Below are 24922 nucleotides of genomic sequence, written 5' to 3'. Positions count from 1 at the left end.
GATAAAAACAAATAGATTACTTCAATTTAATTATTTGGGCAGCATTGTGAAAAAATGTAGAATCTGTGATGGGCTCATGGCCCAAAGTAAAAAAAATAAAATAAAAATTCAGTCATTTGAAGATGACTCAGCTATTTAATTTGATTTGATTTTTGATTACTCGTTAAAGCTGCAGATATTTGTTCATTCCCTTCTGTCTACACCTGCAGGATAAAAGCAGTGTTAAGAATAATATAATTATTCCCCCTTGCCAAAGAACAGAAATTTAAAAATAATTAAATAAATCCATTTGGTATTTAAATTTCAGTGACAATGCTTTATTCTATACTGTAATTCCTCTTGGGCCACGTCAACCACCACAATATATATGCAATTTGCAATAGTAAACTAAGCAATACAGTTGAGATACATCACATTTTGAAGTCTTCTTTCAATGAAGGAACACAGCATTTATATTAAAGAGTCTTTCTCATGGGTATTTTGTCAGAAAACAAAATGACAAAGAAGTGCGACTTCCACATGTAACATGAAGCAACGTTTATGATTATCCTTAGTTCCTGAAGGAATTTCAGTCCAGAATCTCTGACCAGGCAGAAGGGATCCACAAAGATCACTGAGTACAGCTCCTAACATATCAAGTTCCATTCTGCCAATGTAAAGCAATCTGCAGCTTGAATGTTTAGATGATCCTTTAGATATTTCAGCCTCAAAAAATCCTTACTAAAAAGAAAAATTTGACACTGACTTCACACTGTACAGAAAGCACTGCAGGGAAAGGAAAACAAGCATTCTGTGTTTACCATGCTCTGTCTAAATGAGTGCATTTTACAATAACCCATTTTTTGGAATGTTTCTTTTGTTCTTAAACAGATGAAACCTGAACTGTTATGTGCACACAGTACATGTCATGTGCTGCATCCTACAGAAGAACAAACTGTAATACAAATTGAATGAGCACATGTATTAGACTTAAGAAAAAGTGCACTACATCATTTAGCTGGGTTGCACATATTTAGTTTTTAGTCTTTATTCACAAGTAGCTTTGTCCAGGCTATTATCATTGTCCCTCAATATCCTTCAATTCCCTTGGAAGAAAACAATACTAATAATAAATAAATAGAAACAGTCTAACCAAGACAGAGAAGACCTATTAACGCAGAGTGAACAGCACTAGGAGTCCATGATCACGTCAAGTGTGACCCTTGAATACTTTTACTTCTCAATCTCTTTTTTTTCCCTCTTACCTCAGTCTTGGTGAGCCTACAGTGAATTGTTCTTTATTTTGTGTGTGCCTAGCGACTAGCGTCTGTAGGTCCAAGCAAATAGCAGTTAAATGGGAAAACGAGGCACATTCTTTGCTCTGCTATGTTAGTCCAGCAAAGTCCTAAAACGCACCCCAACGTGGTACTTAACCCTCACAAAAGAGCACCTAGAGGTTACTACTTTACAGAAAACAACTGCACGGGCTGTTGCTGTGGTAAGTTCTGCACACAAACCGGTGTGTACCCTGGGGCTGAGCCCTGAGGTACCGCACTGCCCCGCCGGCGCTGAACAGGGACGGCGCCGAGCGACCGTTGGGGCGGCGGCGTGAGGGGGGCGCCCCTCACCTGTGCCGCTTCGTGTCGCTGGGTGCCTTGGTGATGGCGGGGTCGCCACGGTTGGGCTCGGCTTTAGGGGACCATGGCGGCAGCAGACCGGGGAGGAGGAGGAAGAGAGGGGGAGCCCTCAGGGCTGCAGGCGCCGACCCAGCCGCAGGGGGGCGCAGCGGCCGCTCCGCCGGGCGTCCGCGGCCAATGGCAGCGCGGGGCGGGGAAGGGGGACGCGGGCGCCATGACGCGCTCGGGCGGCGCCGGGGCCGCGCTGCGTGCCGGGAGCATGGCGAGCGACTTCTACCTGCGGTACTACGTGGGGCACAAGGGCAAGTTCGGCCACGAGTTCCTCGAGTTCGAGTTCCGGCCCGACGGTGAGCCGAGGGAGGGAAGGGGGAGAGACCCCCGGGGGCCGGGGCTGAGGTTAATGTGCGTCCTTCTCCCGACAGGGAAACTGCGCTACGCCAACAACAGTAACTACAAGAACGATGTGATGATCAGAAAGGAGGTGAGGGGAAGGGACCGGTGAGGGGGGTGGTGGGATGGGATACAACAGGGTTTTCACGCTGGGTGTCGCCTCCAGGCCTACGTCCACAAGAGCGTGATGGAGGAGCTGAAGAGGATAATTGATGACAGCGAAATCACTAAAGAAGATGATGCTTTGTGGCCTCCTCCCGACAGGGTGGGCCGGCAGGTCGGTGTCTGCTCTAGCTGCTGCTCCTGTTCTCATGTGTTATCTAACTGAGCTTTTCTGCCAGCGTTCTTTCTAGCAAAGAGGTGAATGAATGTTATTTTAAAACTTTTGTACCGTCTAAATCATAATCTCATTGTGAGAGTTAAGGATTCACAAACATAAGGCGTTCAGTACCCTTGTAATAAAAATGAAAAAGCCTTCGTCTTACTACTAAAATATTTCTTTAGCTAATAGCCTAATGTAGTAATTTGACATCAAAATATTTATTTCTGTAATTAATACCGCACCATACTAATTTGACATCATAATCTTTTACTTTGTAGGAGCTTGAAATAGTAATTGGTGATGAGCACATTTCCTTTACCACATCAAAAATTGGTTCACTCATCGATGTAAACCAATCTAAGTATGTATTCTGCTTTTTTTTCTGCCCTTTTTTAAAATGTAATTATCTGTGTTAGAACTTGCTAGTTACAGGTACTTATGTCACCCAGAACTAGTTTGTAGTTTGAAACAATATGAAGTACAAGTGCTCTGTGTTGCAGCATAATGAACTAAATGTCATTACTTGACATAACACTTTCAAATTCACTGAACAGCTAAGCTTACTATAAGAACGCCTGTTAGACATTCAGACTTCGAACTGTCATTGGCCTGTGTACGTTCTATGAAGACTTAAAACATTCTGCATTCCAGGTTTGTAAGTTTTATCAGCGCCAGGTGAAATGAGTCTGTTATGTCTAGGACTACCTCTGAAAAATATTGCTATGGGCTTTATATGTGTAAGTTCTAAAGGATGTTCTTTTAAAACTTGTCTTTTTTTTTTTTTTTCCCTTCTTGTTGTGCACTGCAGGGATCCAGAAGGCTTGCGAGTATTCTACTACCTGGTCCAGGACCTTAAGTGTCTAGTCTTCAGTCTTATTGGACTACATTTCAAGATTAAGCCAATTTAAATTAAACAAATTGAAGTTTGTATTACGGTGTCTGTACGGGGGGGGGAGGGGGAAGGGATGCTTTTTCAATTCCTTGCTTCTTCAGATCTGAAACTTTTATGTATGTTAGATTTTTTTTTTACAAACTGTAAGTGACTGTCGTAATAAAATGGTGAGATCTGTATTTTTAATTTAAGTTTCAGTGATAAACTGACTACCTAACACTTCTTTTATCCTGCTACATTCAGGATGTGTTATTTAATTTGTATCACAGAGCTGTATTTCATTTTTCTATCTATGCAACAGCAGACGATAAATTTGTTTTAATATCCAAATTTGGAAATCATGAGAGCCAGCTCACCTGTTCAAAAAAACTAAAGCAGATGATGACTGGTTATAGCAAAGACACAAACTGTAACAACCTCCTGCTGTGAGTGCCCGCCTGCCTTTAGAGCAAAAGTAAACAATAAACCATGCAAGGCCCATCCAGGCACCAAAACTCCATCTTCTTCTAACATCCAGCTTCTCTTAAAAATTTTAGACAAACTGAAGTTAAAAGTGTGGAATGTATTTAGTTAAGTTCTAGACTAAGTACGCCCTTTGTGCAGAACTGCTTGACAGAGGATCAAACATATGTCTCAACTTTAAAGTGGTAATTTTTGGAAAGCACTATAGGAAGCAGGTTGGATGGCTTTCATTATAAATACGATCTTGAACTGCATCTCTGGCAGTCTGACATCTGCTGGTACCCACCTTATGGGGAGTAAGGGGGAGCTGTCATGTTTATAACTTCCCAATTAAGCTGGAATGCAGAAGTTGCTGCAAGATTAGAACTTGGAAGCATGGTGAAACTTGTATAAAACTTCTAGCTGAAATAGGTGAGGCATGCTAACTTCGAGAGTGTTTCTTCCAAGAGATATTTCTAGTGTAACGGGCATCTTATCAAAACCAGTTAGGGATTTACTAGCACCTTTCCCTGTGACAGGGCAGCTCTAATTTAACTCTGGTCAAGCCTTTGCCCTGATAAGTGAATTAACAGACTTTTTCCAGCATAATATGTGGAACTTGAGAAAAGTAGTTCTAGTTTAGTAATAGTTGATATTCTTCAAGGACTACTTTTTGAAGCCTTACCTGAGGCATAAATTTGGTTCTGTGTCTGGTATTGCTATAAAGTATCTGGGTGCGTCCTCTATAGCTGAAATCCACGTTGCTTGATTTTTTTTTGTCTTAAAAAAGTAGGAACTTAACTTTGAAGCAAAATCCTGCATTCTGCTCAAAAAAGCTAAAGATGCCATTTCCTAAAAAAATAAAAAGTAGGGCGTGTATCTATGTTAATTATCAAAATTCATCTCACTCTTTCACTTCTCTACCAAGGATCTCTCACCTTTCCCTCAGCTGAGGCAGCTCCGGCTGCCCAAGTCCCTGCAGGGCCCTGAGGGTGCTCCCCACACCAGCTCTGCCGAACTGCGCCCTCTCTTACCTTAGCACCTCCTCCTGGTCTTCCTACGTCAGACTGTGCCCAAATGTCTTGGGAAGACCGAAACCACCTCACCCCATACCGTGCCCGCCCGGCCCCGCTGGCAGGGCCTCCTGGCGGCACCTCCCGCTTCCCCTCCTCTCACCACGGGCTCTGCTGGGGCACCTCCGCCTTTCTCGCCCTCCCCGCAGCCTGCCCCGCTCCTCTTCCCCTCAGCCGTCCCTCAGGGCCCGGCTGCCCGCTCCCCGGGCCCTGCCCGCCGCTCCTCCCGGCCGCAGCCTCCCGCCCGCGGGGCGGTGACGGGCCGCACCGGCCAGCGCCATCTTAGCTGAGGGCAGCTTCGGCTTCAGCCCGGCAGATAGCACCGGGAGGCGGCCGCCAGCTTGACTGAGGGCACTGAGGGGAGGGTGAAAAAAAAAAAAAAATCACTCCAAACACCCAAGAGCGGCTTTAAACCCGCAGCGGCTCCCGCGAGAGGCGGGACGGCGTGAGGGGGAGCTGTCGGCTGGCAGCGGGGTTTGCACGGCGGCAGGTCCCCTGAGCGGCGGGGGGCTGCCGGGCACCCTCCGGGGCCATGGGGGTAGGTAGGGGCCGCAGCGGGGCCGGGACAGGCCGGGTAGGGCCGTGCCGTGCCGTGCCGTGCTGACGGCCTCTGTCGCTGCCTCTCTCCTTGCAGAGGATCGGGCTGCAGCTCCGTGCCACGCTGGAGAACATCACCCGCCTGCGGGCCGAGGGCGAGGACTTCCGCTGGTACCTCAAGGTGCGGGGCGGCCTCGGGGTCTTCAGGGGCAGGGAAAAGCCCTTTTATCGCTAAATGCTGCGCAGCCAGCGAGCCTACCCAGCGGGGCGTCTGGCAGCGAGGGCCTCTGGCATTAAATGTCAGTCAGTTTCAGTGGGATCAGCATAAAAGGTGATTTATTTTTTTTTCCACACAGTGCAAGCAGGCTGCTACAAGAGCAACATATGCGATGGTGTAGGTGCATAGATATGCATTCATAATACACGCATAGCATTGCACACTAGTTTACAATAATGAAAAGCCTTAGTTTGAAGCGTTAGGGCCTCTATCGTTGAGGTGGTTGATAATCCTGATAACCACCACTGATAACTGCAGTAAATGGCAAGATGCGCTACTCCCACCTTTTATTCAGTGACTGTGCGTTGTACCACTGTTTGCACCCAGCGTGTGGAAGGACAGACCCGTGCTGTGGGCATACCTGCTAGGTTGACGCAGCCTGTGGGGCTGTGTGGTCGACAGCAGCTGACATCCACCTCAAGCTCCTCTCAGTCACCAAATGGGGGGCTGTGAATCTTGAGGGTTCACACCAGCTTCTTCAGCTTCCGACTCCCTACTTACTGGCAGCTTTACATTCTGGTTTTTGTTTTTCAGCTGAAATGTGGGAACTGTGGAGAAGTTTCTGAAAAATGGCAGTACCTGCGATTGATGGTATGTTTCCCTCTTACAACCTGCTTCAGAACAAAAATGAGGAAACAAACCCACCTCTCACGTGCAATGGACATTAGCATCAGATGTGACAATCCGCACTTTAGAAAAAATAGTAAATATTAGCTGTATGCATCCAGGAAATGCTGTCATGTTTCATATTCAAAAAATAATTGGAGATTTAATTGAAATATGCCATTAGAATGGTGACTGTTGGTGACAGTCTGCTTTGAAAAGCCTCCTTTCTGTAAAAATACCAATTGAAAACGCATTTTGAAGTGATATTAGAATAAGGTTGTGCCTGTAGGACACTTCTCTGATGCTGATGGAATGTTTATGGAAAAGTTTAGGTAATTCAAGGGGAGTTAAGCATGCCAAATGAGCATTTGGAAACTGAAAAAGCAGAATAAAATTTGTCAAGGATAGGGGAAGGTTTTGTTATTAGGAAGGATTTATCATCTTTGTTACACACTACTGAACGTTAAGAATGTATTTTGAGTTATTCAAACATGCCTATATATATGGACAGAACATAACTATCATTATTCAGGATTTTAAAGCTAGAACAGGATTATTCCTTGATAATCACAGCTTTCTGAATTACATCTCTCTTTAGTTTAAAAAAGCCTTCTCAATGCAATGTTTTTAAAATGTTGAGACCATTTTTGTAAAAACAAAACAAAAAACCCACCTATTTCAGCTTTGCCAAGGCTTCTAGTGGCTCAGCTAAAATACAATTAAAAATGGTGTCTCCATTGTCGTGGTTTGTAGGACAGCGCTCCCCTGAAAGGAGGCAGAGGAAGCGCCACTATGGTGCAGAAATGCAAGCTGTGCTCCAGGGAGAACTCCATTGGTATGTGCTTAAAAATTTAAGAAGCATCCACTTCATATTTTTTCTCGTAAGCTTATTTTTTAGTCCCAATTTTTGCGTGATAGGTGTGTTGTTTTTTTCCAAGTACACTGGCATTTGACCTCACAGCAGGCACACGCTTGCTATCATGCTCATGAAGGCGATAGCAAGGTCAGCTGGTCATCAACAGAAAAATGAAGTTGGGTCCACATGGTGGGACAGTGGGAACAATTTTGCAGCATATTGCTAGAAGTAACAATAGAAAGTTCTTTTCTGCTACTAACAGCAGTAATACAAGCTATTAAAATACTTGCTTCTCTAAATTTAATAGGCAAAATAATGTCCTTAATTGATAACATTAAATATTAGTGCTACTTTTGTTCTTCCTAAGTGACAGGAGCGAGATGAAACACTTCTCACTTTTTATGAGAGAAGGGGGCTGAAACATTTATGGAGTTAGTATCTGTCCAGCCTTGTAATGTCCTAAGCAGGAGTGGGTTGGGAGGTTAGAGGGATTATACCCCTAAGTAAACTGCATTTCCATTATCAGAGAGGTATTTCCTACCCAGTACGTGCTTCACATAGAAGTAAGCCTGTTTCCAGCCATTCAAGCTATACCCTTGAGTGCAAATGTATTTTACCTGTTACATAATAAGCTTTTTGCCTTTCAGTCTCACTGCATAATGGTCCTGTTTTTATGAGGGGCAATAATAAGAAAAGTATATAGACTTCACCTTCCCAAAGAAAAGAATCCCACTGGATTCTAAGTCTTAGCATCCTAGATAAATATTTTAAAATAAATATAAGGAATGATATTGAGACCTGCTGCTTGTCACAAGTATAAATTTCTATTATCACTGGTGAGCTTTTGTGAAATAGGTCCTGAAATCAAAGTCTCTTTTTAGATAGAAAACTGATACTGTTCGCAAATGGCTGGATTACTATTCCTTCTTCCTTTTGAGATTCTAGTTTGATTTAAAGAGATGCTAGCTACAGATGGTCGAGTAGCTTGGGCCCTCACATCTATTTTTTCCATTGCATTCTGTCCATTTCAGCCTTCTCTAATTTGTTTTTTCTCTCTATTGGGATTGAAGTGCAGCATTATAAAGATACATAAATACATATGATGGTAGCCTGAAAGGAAACATGTTAGAAAAATGTAGGATGGACTGACTACGCTACTAGTTAAAATTCCCACGAAATGCACAAAACAGTTTTGAGTTACTTGCAGGCTCTTTGCTACTCTGTGCCCTACATGCAATTTCTACAAAGGCAGCTTTGAGGGTAGAGCTGGAGATAACAGAGACAAAAAACTGTACAATAGTGACCTATGGTCTTGGTCTTGCAGTTGATGGGCTTTCAGACCTCCTGGGGAGCTTGGGTTTCTGCATGAACAAAACTTGTACCCTTAACGTCATTTTACAAAAGCATACATTGCAATTTCTTTTTCTTCGCATTGCTAGGGTAACAAAATGGTGTAAACTTCTCAGGAGAAGTAGGGAAAAAATGAATTCTACCTTTTAATGGATAACTCTAGGAACTGCTTGGTTACTTTGTTTCTATTACTTTTCATAAGGATTTTTTTAAGAAAGGAGAAGAAGCTGCTACTTGGTTTGTGCAGAACTCTGAAGACATTATGTCACTCACTGTTATACTTCTGGTATCTTTTTTTTTTATAGATATTTTAAGTCAGACGATCAAACCTTACAATGTAAGTTGTTTTCTCTTTTATATATTAAGTGAAAGATAAATAAGCATTAATGGTATTCTGAGTTTTTGCTGTATCATTACATTCCTCTTTTAAGAAAACGGAAGGTAGAGATGTTCACCTGATAGAAAATTGTCTCTTGTAGACTCCCGCACGCAGTTTAATGAAGGAGAAAAAACTGCAGTTAACAGTAGCTTGGTAATGATTTACCCCTTCCACTTTAGTGTCAAATACAGAATAATCTATGATGCATTTCATAAGCAAAACACAAAACTACCACTCAAATCACAGACAATTACATAATGTCCATATTTGTTTCCTTTTGAAGGCTTCCTTGTGGCAGATTAAGAAATTGTAGTTAATTGCGAACTATTAAACGAGCCCGAGGATTTTGCTGTCACTTGGAACATCAGAGCTGACAGTGCCGCAGTTTAAAAGCAGTTCATTACCAGACTAATACTTGTCACTGTCTTTCTCTGAAAACTTTTTAAACTGAAAACTAATGGTATTCTGACTCAACTACAGGCTGAAGACAGTGAGAAATTCAAGACAATAGTGGAGTTTGAATGCCGAGGTCTGGAACCAGTTGACTTTCAGCCACAGGTGAGTTCTTACTCATGATTTGTTTCTCAGTTTTAAGAGCACTTACAGCCTCTACAGTGATTAAAAAATACACTATTAGAAACACTGCTGCTCTTCCTGGAATGTCCTGGACCTCCCCAGTTTTCCTTCCTCTCCACAGTTCTTTTAGTTTATTCATCTCAAAAAAACAAACAAACAAAAAAAACCAGCTAACATGAACAACTCTGGAATTTTTTGTACTTGGGTTCCAGTAACTAAAAAAAATCTAAATCTAAAATGAAACTCCCCTTGGAGTGGTATTCCAATTACCTTACAGGTAACTCAGCACTGATCATCTGAACTGATCTGAAAGGTCTTCATTGCTCAGGGAGCATTGCAAAAGGGAGTCTTTCCAAACGGGAATCACAGGAGTGCACAGTCAGCTAGCCACTTTCAGGAGAGCTCCTCTTTGGTTATTGGTATGTTACAGAGAGTAAACAAAGTTCCAGTTATGAACAGTTTTCAGTATATGGCCTCTAAATTTTATTTGAGATTTGACATCACCAAACCTGTAGTTGAGCACTGAGTATTGGCATTTTTCTATTGGAAACTTTTTCATACCAAAACTGAAGATGGCAGTTAAAGGCTGTTGCAAAGCACACCTCAGGGTTTAGAGTTAAAGGAGTTCTTCATGGCCAAACCAGTCCTCAGTGATTCACTTGCTTGTGCATGGTCATGCTGTATGCAAGCTAACTCCCTGCTATATTTAACCTATTATTCCGGTCGGATTAGGTGTAAATAGACTGACAAATATAAACCTCTTTTATCCTTCCCTCAGACTGTGACACTATCCTAACAAACAGAACAAAAAAGATGATCGTACAAGGGATTAGGTATAAATGAAATCATCACTGCATTGTGCTGCAGGAGGAGGTCTTCATTTTTAATTTTTTGCTTGTTTGTTTCCCTTTGAGGAACAGAAAGGTTCTTAGCTTATCTATTTTTAAAAGCTTTGCAGCCAGACCTAGGAACTTGCACTTTGAGTAAAATCTGTGAAAAGTCTACAAGATGCAGGAGATGTTTACAGATCTGCGTTCTAACTGTCAATTTACTTTTATCTGCGGAACAAAGACTTCACAGCCGTAATAAAGCTTTTAAAATAATATTCTCAAAGTTTGGTCTGTGCACTCTGCTAGAGAGTACACTTAAATCCCTGAGCAAGTACTTCAGTGAATAAATAGACTCTGCAGTTCCTTACAGTTCTATAAACTGCTTTGTATTTCGCATGATCCAAGCCAGCCTGGCTTCTCTGCAGTCCTTGGACTGGCTCTTGACTAGCACTAAACAGGACTGGCCATAGCATTTATTTATATATATAAATATGTATATATTTATGAACATAATACAACCATATGTGAAGTCAATTTAGACTGCCTCAATACTTGCGTTTGTCTTATACAAGCTGGTAGTAGTTTTCCTAAAAAAAATCATTTGAGTCTAAAGAGAAAGTATCCTTTGATTCTCTGATTTGAAACCTCTTTTTCTATCTAGTTTGAACAACAAATTCAAACAAGGTACTTCTAATAATGGGCAAGAACATTTTTTTTCAGTTCCTTATCTTTCTTTTTAATGTGCTTACATAGATACATCTACTGTGAATTTGATATATAAGTATTGGTTTTACTTAAGGATAGTTTAGCTCCTTTCCTGTTCTTGTCCCTCAGTTGAATGCTTCAACTAAAAAACAGAAGTTTTATAAAATTTCTCTTAAGCCTTTTTCAGCTTCTTTGCTTTGTGCCAAAAATAATAGTTACATTGCTTTAAAAAAAAAAAAAGTGTGACAGTACCTTGTGTTTTAAAGTCAACAGCGATTTTTGCTTCTTCGGTGTTGATGCTTTAACTGTTGGTCCTTCGCCAGTCAGCAGAGGGCAGACGAGTCACTGCATTTCTCAGATCCCTTCAGCAGAGATTAAATGGGTCTGCCCTGACACCAAAGCTGTAAGAATGCAAGTCCCCCTGAGGGTGTCTGGTACAGGAGCCTGTAATTCCAGTCATATGGCTTCTTGTTGCTTGGAGTGCAGGTGGTTATCTTCAGGTAGAAAAAGCTGGGTTTCTTTTACTTTCCTAGTCTTTGTTCTGTACTGCAGCTCTGCATTTTTGTCCCCTGATGCTGATCTTCCTCCTAACCCATAGCAATTCCCTTGAGATGGGCTTCTGACAATTATATAAAGGATATATTCACACTGTACCTCGCAGATAGCTTTCCTGTTGTCACGTCTGCTACACTCCGTAGTCTGCTTAACTCCCAAATGCTTAACCTTCCACTCAAATCCCCAAACATTTTACAATGTTTTGGCTTACTTCACACGTTCCTACACAGTTAAATGTCTGGGGATTTCTTTATCAAAAATGCTCATGCAGATCCCTTGCAGAAAACCTTTGCTTTTTAGTCACTTCACATGAAAATTCTGCAATTAGAAATGGCAGTATACGAAACCTTCCTGTATGCTACCAAGGTGGTTGAGATATTTAAATTTACCTTTAAAACTAGTAGAATTTAATTTACAGCTTGATTACTGTAAGCTCTAATGTAACAGATGTTTTTACAGAAAATCAGAAAGAATATCTTCTGCATGTTATATACATCACTGATATGCTTGCTTACTTCCTCGTGCTAGTGCTATCCTTTCTTTCACCTCTTTAAAAACAGGAACAGTAGCAACAGTGATGAACTTTCCCCTTTAAAAGACTATTTGGGTATCCTGATCTGTTCAGTCAGCTGAACATCCTCCTTTCACTCAAGGCTTGCTAATCACTTTAGTACCTAAATGCACTACAGGCCACTTCCTTTTCTAGAGTGGCTTGGATTCTCATGATGTTTAAGCCAAAACTATTAACTTTTCCGTATGTTCTTTCTATTGTTTTCTTGCAGTGAGTTTATCACAAAGCTATTCCACACATAATGACTGTATAGATTCTGAACACAAATTAAAGCTGTTAGTAGTTGGATGCTGCTAGATGAATGTAGAAACTCAAGGTTAAGATTATTTATAACTCTTAAAAGTACCTTTTTGGTAGGAAAAATGGAAGAGCAGTCTTGTCTTATTTTACACTGTGGTTGCTTAGATCAAAATTGCTCACTTCACAGACAGGATCACCACCTTATACTGACCCTTGAAACAGCTTGGCTATTCTTCCTACCTAATCTAGAAGTAAAATAAAAATGTGCTGTGTTACTTTCTTTAAACATTTCAATGATCATACTTATTATTTTCTTGCTACAGCTTTTTCTTACAAACTTATTCCCAATGTGTTTGCAGGCAGGGTTTGCTGCTGAAGGTGCAGAGTCCGGTACACCTTTTAATGACATAAACTTGTTAGAAAAGGTATGTTGTCTTAGTTTCGTTAGTAAGTCTAATTATCTCGCTTCCTTTCTCTAGGACACTAGTCCAAAATATGTAACTTGCACATATTAGAGGCTAGTTTTGAGCTTTCATGTAGGTATGGGAAGGTTGTAACTGGAGAGAGAAGCTACAACAACTGTGAATAATCAGCATTACTAACAGCTTCATTTTAGAAGTACGTATTTTATATCTCAGGAGCTGACAAAGGTAGAAACGCAACTTATAAGTCATCAGAAATGTCAAAGAGCAAACACCTGCAATAGCTGGGGTGATTCAGAGTGGTGGACTGATTTTTCTACAATGTCTGTACTTTTTCCTCTGCACAGAGATCTTAAAAAGTAAGATAAAGACACTCTCCTTCAAAGCGCAGGATAATGACTCCAGCATTGCAAATCTTCCTTGACTGTGAGCAAGAATCTCAAGGTCAAATCTGTTCCCCTGTATCCTACTTGGCAGGGATCTGCTTGTCTGCTGAGCCACGTGACTAGGGTATTGTAAATGATAGATAATCCTTTCATCTGCCATGGTTGCTGTTTTGTCCGCTACAGGCTGTAGACTACATTAAAAAAAAAAGTTTAAAATAAAAACACTGATACTGAATTCCATTTAATTTCAGGGCAGTGCTCTTACTTCTCTCAGAAATTAGAAGGTAGCTAACATTTCTGTGGGAAGTACTGTGTAATCTCTAGGACCCACACTCTGAGTAAGGCTTAGTTTCAGTCTGAATTCCAGTCTGAGATTTAGACACTATTGCCATCTACCGTCTGTGACTAATACTCTGAAATCTTAATTCCTACAGGATTGGAATGACTATGATGAAAAAACAAAGGAATCTGTTGGAATCTATGAAGTTACCCATAAATTTGTGAAATGCTAACATCCATTCCCCTCATAAACCTTGGTATGCTTATTGATGAGGGAACTGTAACCATCAGAGACAGTTTCCTTGGCGTTACTTTTCACATGGCTGTACTTCAGAAATGTAAACTTCAGTAAGTTGTTCTTACTGTCCTCGGAACATCTAATAAAAGATTTTTCACAGAGCACTTTGAGATGGTCTTAGTACAGACTGAAAGTTGCGTATATGCTTAACTGAACTTGGCAATTTCCTTAATGTTTTTGTTTTTGGTAAAATGCATGGTTGAAATGGGCTGTAGCTTAACTAGCGCATCAACTATTTAGGCAACTCACTGCCTCAAAGTTTTAAATAGTATCACTGAGAAGTATCCACATTTGATTCTTTAACGTAAGCAAGTAAGTTATTTTCACCCACCATTCCTAGCATCAGGAAACGGATAAGAGTATTAGTAAAGGGATGGTGCTAAATGTTCAAGCAAAAACGTACATCTTTACTTGAACCAGCAGAAAGCTATTAAAGACAATGAAGTGAATTTACTGAGAATACTTAATGAGTTTGGCTACTACTGACGCTTATGCCTAGCTGTTACAACTTCTGAAAATCAAGTTACCTTTCTGTAGATAAACTTTACTCATTTCTAATTGCAGACAGACTTTCTACTTCTGGAAAGTGCTCTCACAATCTTGCTAATTGTTCTCATGTTCAAAAAAACACCAACTTTCTCTAAAGAACTTCATTCAAAGACTTTTGCTCTGATTATATTAGTTCCTTCACCCCCCAAAATGATCACTTTCCCTTCTTCATATAAATTGAAAGGATAATCATGGTAAGTCTGAGTCACGAGCACCATGAGGAACCCGTCTGCGCCAGTTTGATCTTGCATTCATGGTGTGACTACTTTAGAGTGATGTGTATGCTCAAGCTTTCCTGCAATCCTTCAGCATGTTTGGCTAAGCCTTAGTCTTTAGAACTTCTACAACAAACCCTGATGCATTAAAGATGCATCTCTAAGCACTAAAACTCTAGTATTTGGTACAATAAATGACATCAAGAATTGCAGCCGAAGGCAAGTACAAAAGTAAGGAGAAAAATAGAGAAAAATATTCTGGTAAGGTCACCACAGCAGGAGGAATATTGGAAAGAGGATTCCAATGATAAAGTTCAGTGACTTTTCTAAGGTGCAGGAGCACGTGTACACAGCAAAACAAAAGCAGCAGATTATTGGACAGACTTCATGTATGGAAGGTGAAAGACAACCCTGCAGCGTGCTTTGAAAAGTATTCTTTCTAACCTTTACAAGAAACATGAGATCCTGATAGAGAGACTATCCACACTGTATGATTTTGATACCAGTAATAAAATAACTTTGTGGTTATTAATATATAGTTTTATTGCATCACAATTGTCTTTTTGTCAGTAACAGCACAGTTGGCGACTGCAAGTTAGTTAAAGCCTCGCACTTCATTTTTTGTTTCTCAAAAAGCTGTTCTATTGGAAAGGCTTCAAACCGTTGAGGTACAATCAGTTCTGATGTTGATTCAAGTTTAAAGAGAAAAGTGTGACAAGTTAGTAAACAAGCTTACTGCAAGAGTGCAAATGTAACCACTCTTTCATATTTAAAACTATTGCATATATTATTTTAAAACCGAACAGTTTAAGGGTGGTTTCACAGTGCTGCTGTCTACCTGAACACTCATAGAACAAAGGTGTTAGAAGTCACAAATTTGGTAACAATGCTTTTTATTTTAAATGTATTTTAAGAACATGTGGATCTGTTTTAACAGACAGTTCTGCTACTTCATTTCAACATCATGAATGCTTGTATTTCCTGAAATATGCATTCAAGGTCTGCACTTGATTTCTTTAAAATAGATAAAAATTTCAAATTGAATCTACACAGTATTCAAGTTCAAGGAAACTAATTGAAGCCAATTGAGCTCATCAGTTTCAGCCGTGTTGAACACTGATTAGTAGGTACTGCCAATTAGACAAAGTCTGTATTCCCTACCACAACTGTAAAGTCTTCCATCCCTTTTGTCTAACTATCCAGCTTCTTGCCCTTTAAAACATTGAAGATATTTTCTAGTGACTTGTGTATGCACTGAAGGAATTCTTTACCATTCCTAGTTGGGTAAGACGAAACATTGCAACCTATCCAACCATCATGTACCTGATATCCTACTCCATAGCCATCAGGCACCACTGGGCCAAATCCTCCTAACTGCACAGCCGGGCTAACCAATGTGCTTGTAGAAATGATGTTGTAATTAAGTCGAGCATAGGCTTGGTCTTGATAGAAATCAGGCAATGCAATACCTTTGGATAAGGCTAAATAGCGCAACCCAAAGAGATGTCGGTCAAATCCCTGACCTGAAAATAAAATAACAAGTATTAGAGATATGACTAATTTTTGTGGGAAGCAAACTCACTTTTCAGATAACACTTTGCTTTTAAACCACAAAAGAAGTGGTCTGAAGAACTGAGGATTTTTGTATTAGCGGGAAACATTTTTCAGAACCTAGACATTTTTCTGCAGTTCTAGCGCACCTATGCTGAGGAATGATGGCTTGCTGTTTTACTGCTAGCCTCAACCAGGAATCATGATAGTAAATAAAGCAATGTTAACAGACAATTTTAATAATGCATCACATTCTTTAGCTTTTATCTGAACATTTCCTTTTTTTTTTTTCAAAAGAGAAAGGCTTTCCTAAAATTTATGGATCTAAAGAATATCTTGCATCAACAGGAGGCACATTTTAGACTCTGTGGGTAATGTTCAAGAAAGTCTTACTGACTTTACTGAAACAGTACAGCAAGTTATGCTTCTGGGAAGGTCGATTCAAAAGAAAGCATTTAGAAAAATACCAGGAGTAGCACAGCCAAAGAACCAGTTTGACTTGGAAGTCGTTAAAGCCTTTATACCCCTGCAGGGATTAGACAGCAACTCTTCAGTCATAAAGCCAAAGTTCTTAGTTGCCTTGGAGAGTATAGCACGCACTAAGTATTTATTAGTGCTTCAAACAGCCCAGCTGCTGTAAGGACAAAACTACAGTAGGAAAGAAATCTAGACATGTTAACAGTGAACTAGGAGCACAGAGGTATTTCCTCCTAATCAAGAAATGCATTTTAAACTGCAGCTTTCTGTTAAGTTTGCATTAACGTCAGACCTACATCAAACTTTAATTATTTACTTGTGAAGTAAAACTTTGATAGCAACTTCAACAAACATTTTATTGCAAAAAGAAGTGATATATTCCTACTCACCCATAGCAGCTTCTTTTGTCAAACGGCCATGGTATTTGGAGCACTCCACAATCAACTTCTGAAGCTCTTCTGTGCTATGTTTGGACAGTTCCTTGACAAAGGCCTCCGAACACTTCTTTGTATGAATAGAGGCAGGACGGATAGTTTCTGTGCGACCATGTTTGAAAGCCGCAGTACTACAAGATTCATACGTGGCAACAGTCTGATTGTACTGTCGAAGGAAAGCCATCTGGAAGGCAAGCTGAACCACAGCATCTGGGCTTACCTTCTTCTGCTTTAAAAGTTCCTTGCCCCCTTCATGGAACTGAATCATATTAATAGATAGTGCTTCTACACTGGCATCAAACTTCTGCTTTGCTTTGGTAATTCCTGCTTTTAAGGCATCATTCAGCTTAAAGTCAAGTTTCTGTACTGCTCTGGAAGAGTCTACGGAAGCAGGCTGCGACTGAGGGCTGACAGCTGGTACTTTGGTACTGTCTTTAAAGACTTCGTTCTGGAATCTGAGCACAGCCACACCATCACCCCAGGAATGTTCAAAATTAATTCCTGCAGTGCCGTCTTTAGCTATGATAAGATTAAAGGATTTGTCATACCAGCGGTTAGCACCATCTCCATGCAACATAGTATGGGACAAGTGCACAAAGTCTTTAATGGGAAAATCATCTAAACTTAGGCAAAACAAAGCAGAATCTACTTTTTGAAGAGCTTCCTCATTGCCGCTATCCAGTAGATTCTTTCTCAGCAATGCCCAAGTATCTCGGTTTTCACTGGTGAGGTAGCCAAGTGGGAAGTCCGGGGCTGGACTGTTGTCACTGAGGATGTATTTCAAGTGTGCTTGTATTTCTGAAGGTTTCACCATATTTCCATCTCTATCAATAACATCAAATACATAAAAATTCCCTTTTTTCATTACCAGTAAGTGTTTTGCCTTTTCATCTGTAAAAAGCTCATCTTTGTTGAGCTTAGGCAACCGTGTAGAATTGAAAAGCCTGAAGTACTGAGACATATCGAGGGGGTATGCATTGACCATGTAGGCACCAAACCAAGAAAGTGAGGAAGGCACAAATCGGATAATTTTCTTAAAGATCTCAGTGTCACTTTTTTCTGGATTGAGGTGAAAAACCTCAGGTTCAAGATAACCAGCCCTGAAGGTCTTCATAAAACGTACAGCAGAAACAGTCATGTTTGTAGCTCGTGTGAGTTGATCGTTATACTCAGATTTTGGATCAGGATTAAAAGACATAAATGCATTAAAATTCAAAACAACGGGGTCACGTGATTTTAGGTACATATCAAACCAGGGACCTGGAAACAGAGAGTTGAGAAACAGGTCAGAACATAAAAGCAGTGTACTGAATTAGACCAGAGGTTCATGTAATCAATATCCCGCCTCAAACGGTAATCATTAATACTTACTGAAGTGCAGATAAACTAGAAAAAAATGTGCAATAATTCCCTCAAGGACTCTCCCAATCTCCAATTACTAAGAGAGGTACTGCTGGCTAATTGTAAAAATACTGTATTTGGAGCAATCTATATGAAGATTCTCAACGTCACCAGGACTGAGGGAAAATTTCCATGTTTTCTGTATATCTCAGTGATAAATTGTACCTCCTGTGATATGCAATGCAGCTCCCTGGCACTGATTTTATTGAACACCTCACATTTAGACTAGAACACACCTTTAAGTACACTTAAACTATTAATTTCTTCAATTTTCTGTCACTGGGGGCATGCTTCTCTTTATAATCTTATCTTGAGGGTAGAGAAGCCTTGCAGAGAGATCTTGACAAATTAGTGAGATGTGCAACCACCAAAACTATCAAGTTTAACGAGCAAGTGCTGGATTCTGCACCTGGGAGGGGGCAACCCTGGATATACGTACAGGATGGGAGACAAGAGGCTGAGAAACAGCCCCACAGAAATGGATTCGGGGGTTTTGGTCAATGGCAAGCTGAGTATGAGCCAGCAGTGTGCCCTTGGCAGCCAAAGGGCCAGGCGAGTCTTAGAGTGCATCAGGCAGAGCACTGCCAGCTGGTCAAGGGAAGGGGCTGTACCACTCTGCTCTACACTGGTGCAGCCTCACCTCGAGTACTGTGTGCAGTTTTGGGCACCACAGTATAAAAAGGGCATAGAACTATTAGAGAGCATCCAAAGGAGGGTTAGAAAGATGGTGAGCCCAGAGCAGAGCAGTCTGAGGGGAGGCCTCACGGCGGCCTGCAGCTCCCTCACGAGGGGAGCGGAGGGGCAGGCGCTGAGCTCTGCTCTCTGGGGACAGTGACAGGACCCGAGGGAACGGCATGGAGCTGGGACAGGGGAGGGTCAGGTGGGCATTAGGAAAAGGTTCTTGACCAAGAGGGTGGTCATGGCACTGAGCCTGACAAAGTTCAAGAAGCATTTGGACACTGCTCTCAGACATAGGGTCTGGTTTTTGGGTGGTCCTGTGCGGAGTCAGAAGTTGGACTCGATGATCCTTGTGGGTCCCTTCCAACTCAGAATATTCTGTGATTCTGCAACTATTTCTGAGGCAGAGTTTCCCTCATTGTTTGTCCTCATTCCTACTGCTCTCTTCCTGGCAGCATTCCTCCACCCACATTTGCTGTCATGCATTTTCACCTCTTTCCTCCTTCTATCCACTAAAGCGATCAGCACTGAACAGAACTTTTGATACCGATGCATCACAACTGGGTTCCTAAGCTGGCAATATGATGAGGTTCAGCCTGGAAAAGAGGAGGCTGAGGGGAGACCTCATCGCAGCCTACAGCTTCCTCATGAGGGGGACTGGAGGGGAAGGCGCCGATCTATTCTCTTTAGCGACTAGTGATAGGACCCGAGGGAATGGTGTCAAGCAGCGGCAGGGAAGGTTTAGGCTAGACATCAGGAAGGGGTTCTTCACTGAGAGGGCTGTCACGCACTGGAACAGGCTCTCCAGGGAAGCAGTCACTGCACCAAGCCTGTCGGAGTTTAAGAAGCATTTGGACAGTGCACTTAGTCACATGGTCTGAATTTTTGGGTAGACCTGTGTGGTGCCAGGAGTTGGACTCGATGATCCTTATGGGTCCCTTCCAACTCAGGATATTCTAGGTTAGAAGGGACCTCAAGGTTATTATTCCAGACTGAGAACAGACTTCAGAAAGAAGAATAACATTTGACACCTACAGGTCTTTTACACAGTCTCATTTCATCACATGGCATGTCAGCATATCAAGAAGCATGAATGTGACACAAACATTTTGTCTGTGCTGTAATGAAGGAAGTCCATCATAGCTCTAAAATGCAGTCACACCTCCACATATGCTTATGAGTAAAACAAAAATCCAGGAGGCACAGCCATAGGCAGCGAAGGGTTGTTTTGTGTGTGTTTGGTTGTTTTCTTCTTCTTAAGTAGCATCTATTTCATCATTGTTAACAACTCTGAACTTGTTAAGTTTTGGTATTACAAGCTGTATGGAAGCAGACACCAGAAACAAGTGGAGACCAAGTTCATCTCAAGGCAGCTGATGAATGAAAGATTATTATTTCAAGCCTGGATCATTCCCAAGTAGGAATTTCTAGCTGAGTTCTAAGAAGGGCAACAGGTAACTCAAGTTCTGTCATAATTTTAATTCCAGTTCCTCACAGATGAGTGTAACTGGCATTCATTATGATTTTAAAAACACATTCCACATCATTATGTAGCCTTTTAACCCTGGACTCCAAGTCCATCCAGCACGGATGCAACTATACATATTTTCAGAAACCAATTTAAAGTAGAACAGGTCTTTTATGAGGCCTAAAAAGAATAATAACTAAACACAAAGGAAAACAAGCACCCTGTATTTCATTGACACAAAGCAGAAGCATGCTGGTTAGCCTTGACAAACACCATACAGTCAGCACCAGTTAAAACCTAGATACTGTACAAAGTGAATAGAAAGCATAAGCTAATAAACTGACCAGCAGCTTACGTGAAATAATCTGGTATTCTTTACAGAATTTGTGGTTGCTGTGCAACTTGTTAAGCTAACACCCTTATGGGCACTCTCAATAGACAGTGAGGGCAGAAATGTATTCACTGGAGGACATGCAAACTTCTACTTCCATAAATAACTGAGTATTTCCACCTTTGTTGCTATCCATCCAATACTTTCATAAGCAGACACTTGTATTTGGAAGCCAGTGGAAGCAACAATAAAGAATAACCTAAAAACTCCATGCACACTCTCCCTCTCTTAATTTGCTTTTCCTTATTCTCATCTTCCTTTTTCTGTATCTCTCCTTTTCTCCTTTTCTTTTGCTCTTTAAAAGAGTATTGTTTTGTAATTATTTTTTTTTTTGGGGGGGGGGAGGGTTGTTTCAAGTCCAGAGCACTGATTACTTCTGCCTTCCAAACCTTAGTCATATTTTCTGACCTCCCTCAAGGTTCAGTTTTATTTCTAAGTAACTTGGAATTATTTGAAAATGATTGCTTTAGTTTCCTTAAGGGAGCTACTAGTTAAGCTCCTCTATTAACCTAACATAATTAGATAGCAATGAAAAAAATAGAAAATAAAAACCATAAACTCAAATTTACACAAAGTAACTCATGAAAAACTAATCTTCGATATTTACCCACCTCTTTTATCAGCATAATGAGAGAATTTTCCCAAGAAACTATCGCTGCAGAATACTCCTACGAAGTTGCCCATCCTACGTTTTAAGAAGATCTACCCTTACGAAAGGATACCTAATTTTTTGTCATGATCTATTTCCCATCTATTTCCCCTTTTATGATGGCAGTGCAGAACGCAAAATGTTCCATTAGAAAAGACCAAACTAAAAATAATACTGTATGTCACAGAGAAATCTTGTTTTCAGCAATCTGATTTCAGAAAAATAATTTTACCTGCGTAATTAACTTGTAATAAAATATTATCTTTGTGGTTGACATCTTCCTTCCACAGTTTCTTTTTTTTTTTTGTAACTCCAATAGCACCACTGTTCTTTCCCATCCCTTTTGATTGTATTTTACTAGTGACTTTGGTATTTTCTACTCTAAAAAGGTATTTTCCCTTTTCTAAAAGAGAAAAATGTCCTGTGGAACTGTAATTCTTGTTAAGTACAATATCCCGCAGAATTCTGGTATATTTGAGTTACATGAAGGACCTTCTTCATTCCACCAGAGACTCAGAATTTGCTCAAACACTGTCACAGGTAGAATACACCAAATGTTATTCCAAGTTTATGGAACAGAGGGCTTAAGCTTCAGCCTGTTTTATTTGCAGCATTATGAGCTACGTATTATCAAGTACGATGATCTAAGGGCTCCTTCTATATTCAGTTGCTCAACATACCTGTGATGTAACTAGTATGCTTGTTCTGTTTGTCTTGAGCAACTAGTTGCTCATGCAGCTCTCTTCCAATCCCCTTTTCAAACTGATGAGCAAGTTCTTCAGTTTTCCTGCAGCAATCAATAAAAGATTTGAAATTCTGTCATAATTTATATTTTTGACATGAAACTGTGGCTTTGAAGCAACAAATGGTAACGCAGTATGTGTATCTTCTTTGTCCATACCTGAACTGGTCATCGTTTAAAAGAGGTTTCTGTGCATTCAGATATCTCTTAATTGTATCTTCTAGCTTGGGAACCGGCAGTCTGAAGGAAAGGGAACAAAAAGAGACACACACTTCATGTACACACAACAGTACCAACGAAGACTCAGTTTCTTACACTGTAGTCTTCTCTGTCTTCTTTCTTCCTTATCCTCCATACTATCTAAACAGTTTAAAAGTTTCTTAAGGAAGGAGAAGAAAGGGAATATATGGACATGTATCTTCACAGCTTAAGCTTCTTGTGAGAAGGAAAACAATGTAAAAAAAACAACTTGACTGTCCTGTTATAAAGTTATTGCAGTGAAGGGTCTTAGTACCTTGTAAGCAGCACGGGGTCACAAGGTGCAGCAAGGGGAAGCCGCTGTACAGGAGCATGGTGCAGCTCGGTGGCCACCTCCTGTACCGGATTACTGCTCGCTGGTGGGTGCTGAACATTTCCTTACAGATTTCCTACTCAGTACGTTTCTAAGCCTCCTCTAACTATAAAGTAACTCCATTATACATACAAGGGTTACTTTCCAATCTCAACTTTCGATAGTGGCTTTACAGTCATATCTGTGCTTTAAAGAACAAAATCATTCTTCTCCACGGAGTTTCAGGAAGAGAACACAGCACAACAAAGCCAGCCAGAGCAAGCCGCTTCCCTTCCCTTCCTTTCCCTTCCCTCCCGTGCCCTCTCCTCCCAGCAGACACCCCAGGGCTGAGGCCCTGCTGCACCCGACCTCTGCCCGCGTCCCCGCCGAGCCCGGCGGTACCTGGGCAGGCTCTTCTGGTAGTGCATGGTGGGCACGATGCTGCGGTGCAGGTACTCGGCAGCGCCCGCGCTGCTGTAGCCCCGCCGCAGCAGCACCAGCTGCCGCGCCGCCATGACGCCCGCCTCGCCCGCCCCGGCCCCGCTCTGCGGCCCGGCGGCGGCGGAGCCTCCACAGCTCCGGCCTCAACAGCTCCGGCTTCAACGGCTCCGCCCCTGCGGCTCCGCCCCGGCCGCGGAGCTCCCTGCCCGCTCGGGCCGAGCCCGCCCGCCGGCGGGAGAAAAATGGCGGCCGGGTCGCCTGAGGGAGCGAAGGGTTCTTGCCGCGTTTCGCCGCTGGGGAAGCGTGCTGTCACGGTAACAAAATTACCTGTTTTAGGAAATGCCTGCACTGAGCTTGCAGTATTAGTTCAGTGCTTTCTTACACATGCATTAATAAAAATTGATGGGATTCTCCTGACACATATGATCACGTAATACGATCACATATTATTTGATTCCCCTGACAGCATCACTCTTGTCGTACTGGTCCTACAGTATTCAGATCCTGCTTACAGACCATGGTTTGGTCTGCTCTCGTGAGTTTTTTACTCACACTTGAGCACGTAGCTACAAGTACTGCACTGCAATCTACAATAAAACAGTAAATAGCCACATTTGTTCTACTGTAATGGAATATTTTCCATAAAAATACTGAATAATCTTAGGATAACCCACACACTACAGTAGAGTTTCAGTAAGTGCAGCATGGTGAACAGTAACGGTAGTGTATTTTTATCAGATATTCATTAGCATAAAAATCAGTGTTGGGGCTGGATGCAGACACGGCAAAGGAAAGGAAAGCAATCCCTGTGGCTTAGTCTGGTAATCCTCTGAAAGTAAACTGGCCCTACTCTAAACAACATAGTGGTAGGAGAAAAAGTGAAATCATTTTGCTTCCAAGATAATAAATGCCAAATGCCAGAAGGTCTCTTTGCGTGTTTCAGTATACTGCAGTTTTCTGATCGATATGTGGCTCTTAGGCTACACATTCAGTCTTTTCTTGGTCTCGAAAACAAAATATCCAAGCCTGCTTTAGTTAATGAAGTTCAGTTTTACCTGGTTTGCCCTGTTGTGATAGTCCAGTTCAAAATGTTACCTGCTCTGTCCTGCACAGGAAAACGGTGCAGTAACATTACCTATATGCATTTGTATGCATGAATTACGTTGATCCCCAAATCCCAAACCGGGAAGACCAGGTTAACGTACTTAAACACCGCCTTCCTTCCAAGAGCATCAGTTTGTATTGAACCAGTCTTGTTTTAGAAATACTACTGCATTCTGTTCTAATTTTCCAGAGCCCCCTAATCTTCTTCCAGGCTCTTAATGATGTAGTCGATAATAGGATTATTGGTATTAATTTGGAACAATAATGCCAGCTGTTTGCTTGGTGGCGATTGGCAGAGGGGTGACCTTGCAGGTCAGCTAAGCAGAACTGGAAATGCTTTGATCTGATCTATACAGAGCTAGGTCTGTCCACTCCTACAGGAGGAGTGAGTGAATTCTCTCTCCGTGGGATGCTGATTCTTCTCCAAATTGCACGGAGGACAGCATGGCAGTGGCTTTTGATGCAATCCTCGCTCGGGTCAAGGATGTTTGTAAAAGAAATGGTTTGCTCATTCTCTCAGTGTTGTCAGTCACCGTGGGCTGTCTTCTCGGATTCTTCCTTAGGACGAGACGTCTCTCCCAGCAGGTACGTGTGGCACGGTTGAGTGTATCACTGCAGAGAAAATATTGTACTTAAGTAACAAAAGACATAGCATCTGTGGAACTTCAGGA

The 24922-nt window shown here is 41.5% G+C and overlaps 5 protein-coding genes across 11 annotated transcripts in view; 3 read left to right on the top strand and 2 right to left on the bottom strand.

Moving 5' to 3' along the window:
* The window catches only part of LOC310903209 (nardilysin-like), a 33111-nt gene extending 28458 nt beyond the window's left edge, over positions 1 to 4653 (bottom strand). The window contains exon 1 of the mRNA XM_083845964.1: positions 4347 to 4653. Coding sequence (XP_083702090.1) covers positions 4347 to 4510 — 164 coding nt within the window. The 5' untranslated portion in view covers positions 4511 to 4653. The remainder of the gene's footprint in view (positions 1 to 4346) is intronic.
* Positions 1807 to 3406, top strand: MAGOH (mago homolog, exon junction complex subunit). Its single transcript, XM_083847040.1, has 5 exons — positions 1807 to 1963; positions 2039 to 2097; positions 2173 to 2283; positions 2607 to 2689; positions 3137 to 3406. Exons 1-5 carry the CDS (start codon positions 1831 to 1833, stop codon positions 3234 to 3236), a joined length of 486 nt encoding a protein of 161 aa, XP_083703166.1. The 5' UTR covers positions 1807 to 1830; the 3' UTR covers positions 3237 to 3406.
* A 359-nt stretch (positions 4654 to 5012) lies between the features above and the next one.
* Positions 5013 to 13702, top strand: CZIB (CXXC motif containing zinc binding protein). Its single transcript, XM_083847047.1, has 8 exons — positions 5013 to 5272; positions 5369 to 5452; positions 6083 to 6139; positions 6908 to 6989; positions 8666 to 8697; positions 9220 to 9297; positions 12576 to 12641; positions 13459 to 13702. The coding sequence occupies exons 1-8, from the start codon at positions 5267 to 5269 to the stop codon at positions 13534 to 13536; spliced, it is 483 nt and encodes a 160-aa protein (XP_083703173.1). The 5' UTR covers positions 5013 to 5266; the 3' UTR covers positions 13537 to 13702.
* A 1181-nt stretch (positions 13703 to 14883) lies between these two features.
* The window catches only part of CPT2 (carnitine palmitoyltransferase 2), a 68511-nt gene continuing 58472 nt past the window's right edge, over positions 14884 to 24922 (bottom strand). The window contains exons 3-7 of one of the 4 annotated variants that reach the window (XM_083847012.1): positions 24283 to 24863; positions 22316 to 22396; positions 22095 to 22201; positions 16783 to 18087; positions 14884 to 15888 (exon numbers count right to left, since the gene is read on the bottom strand). In XM_083847012.1, coding sequence (XP_083703138.1) covers positions 15557 to 15888; positions 16783 to 18087; positions 22095 to 22201; positions 22316 to 22396; positions 24283 to 24302 — 1845 coding nt within the window. In that variant the 5' untranslated portion in view covers positions 24303 to 24863 and the 3' untranslated portion in view covers positions 14884 to 15556. Of the gene's footprint in view, positions 15889 to 16782; positions 18088 to 22094; positions 22202 to 22315; positions 22397 to 23108; positions 23339 to 24202; positions 24864 to 24922 lie in introns of those variants that run through there. The other 3 variants (XM_083847013.1, XM_083847011.1, XM_083847010.1) reach the window with 3 other exon arrangements.
* The window catches only part of SLC1A7 (solute carrier family 1 member 7), a gene marked incomplete at its 5' end in the record, with an annotated part of 51485 nt that continues 49906 nt past the window's right edge, over positions 23344 to 24922 (top strand). For 3 of the 4 annotated variants that reach the window (XM_083847026.1, XM_083847025.1, XM_083847024.1), the window contains one exon: positions 24696 to 24836. In XM_083847026.1, the coding sequence (XP_083703152.1) occupies positions 24696 to 24836 (141 nt within the window). Of the gene's footprint in view, positions 23462 to 24695; positions 24837 to 24922 lie in introns of those variants that run through there. The other variant, XM_083847027.1, reaches the window with a different exon arrangement.

Source organism: Anser anser (assembly GCF_964211835.1).
Source record: "Anser anser genome assembly, chromosome: 8".
Classification (NCBI taxonomy): Eukaryota; Metazoa; Chordata; class Aves; order Anseriformes; family Anatidae; genus Anser; species Anser anser.
This window is presented reverse-complemented; position numbering and strand designations above follow the sequence as displayed.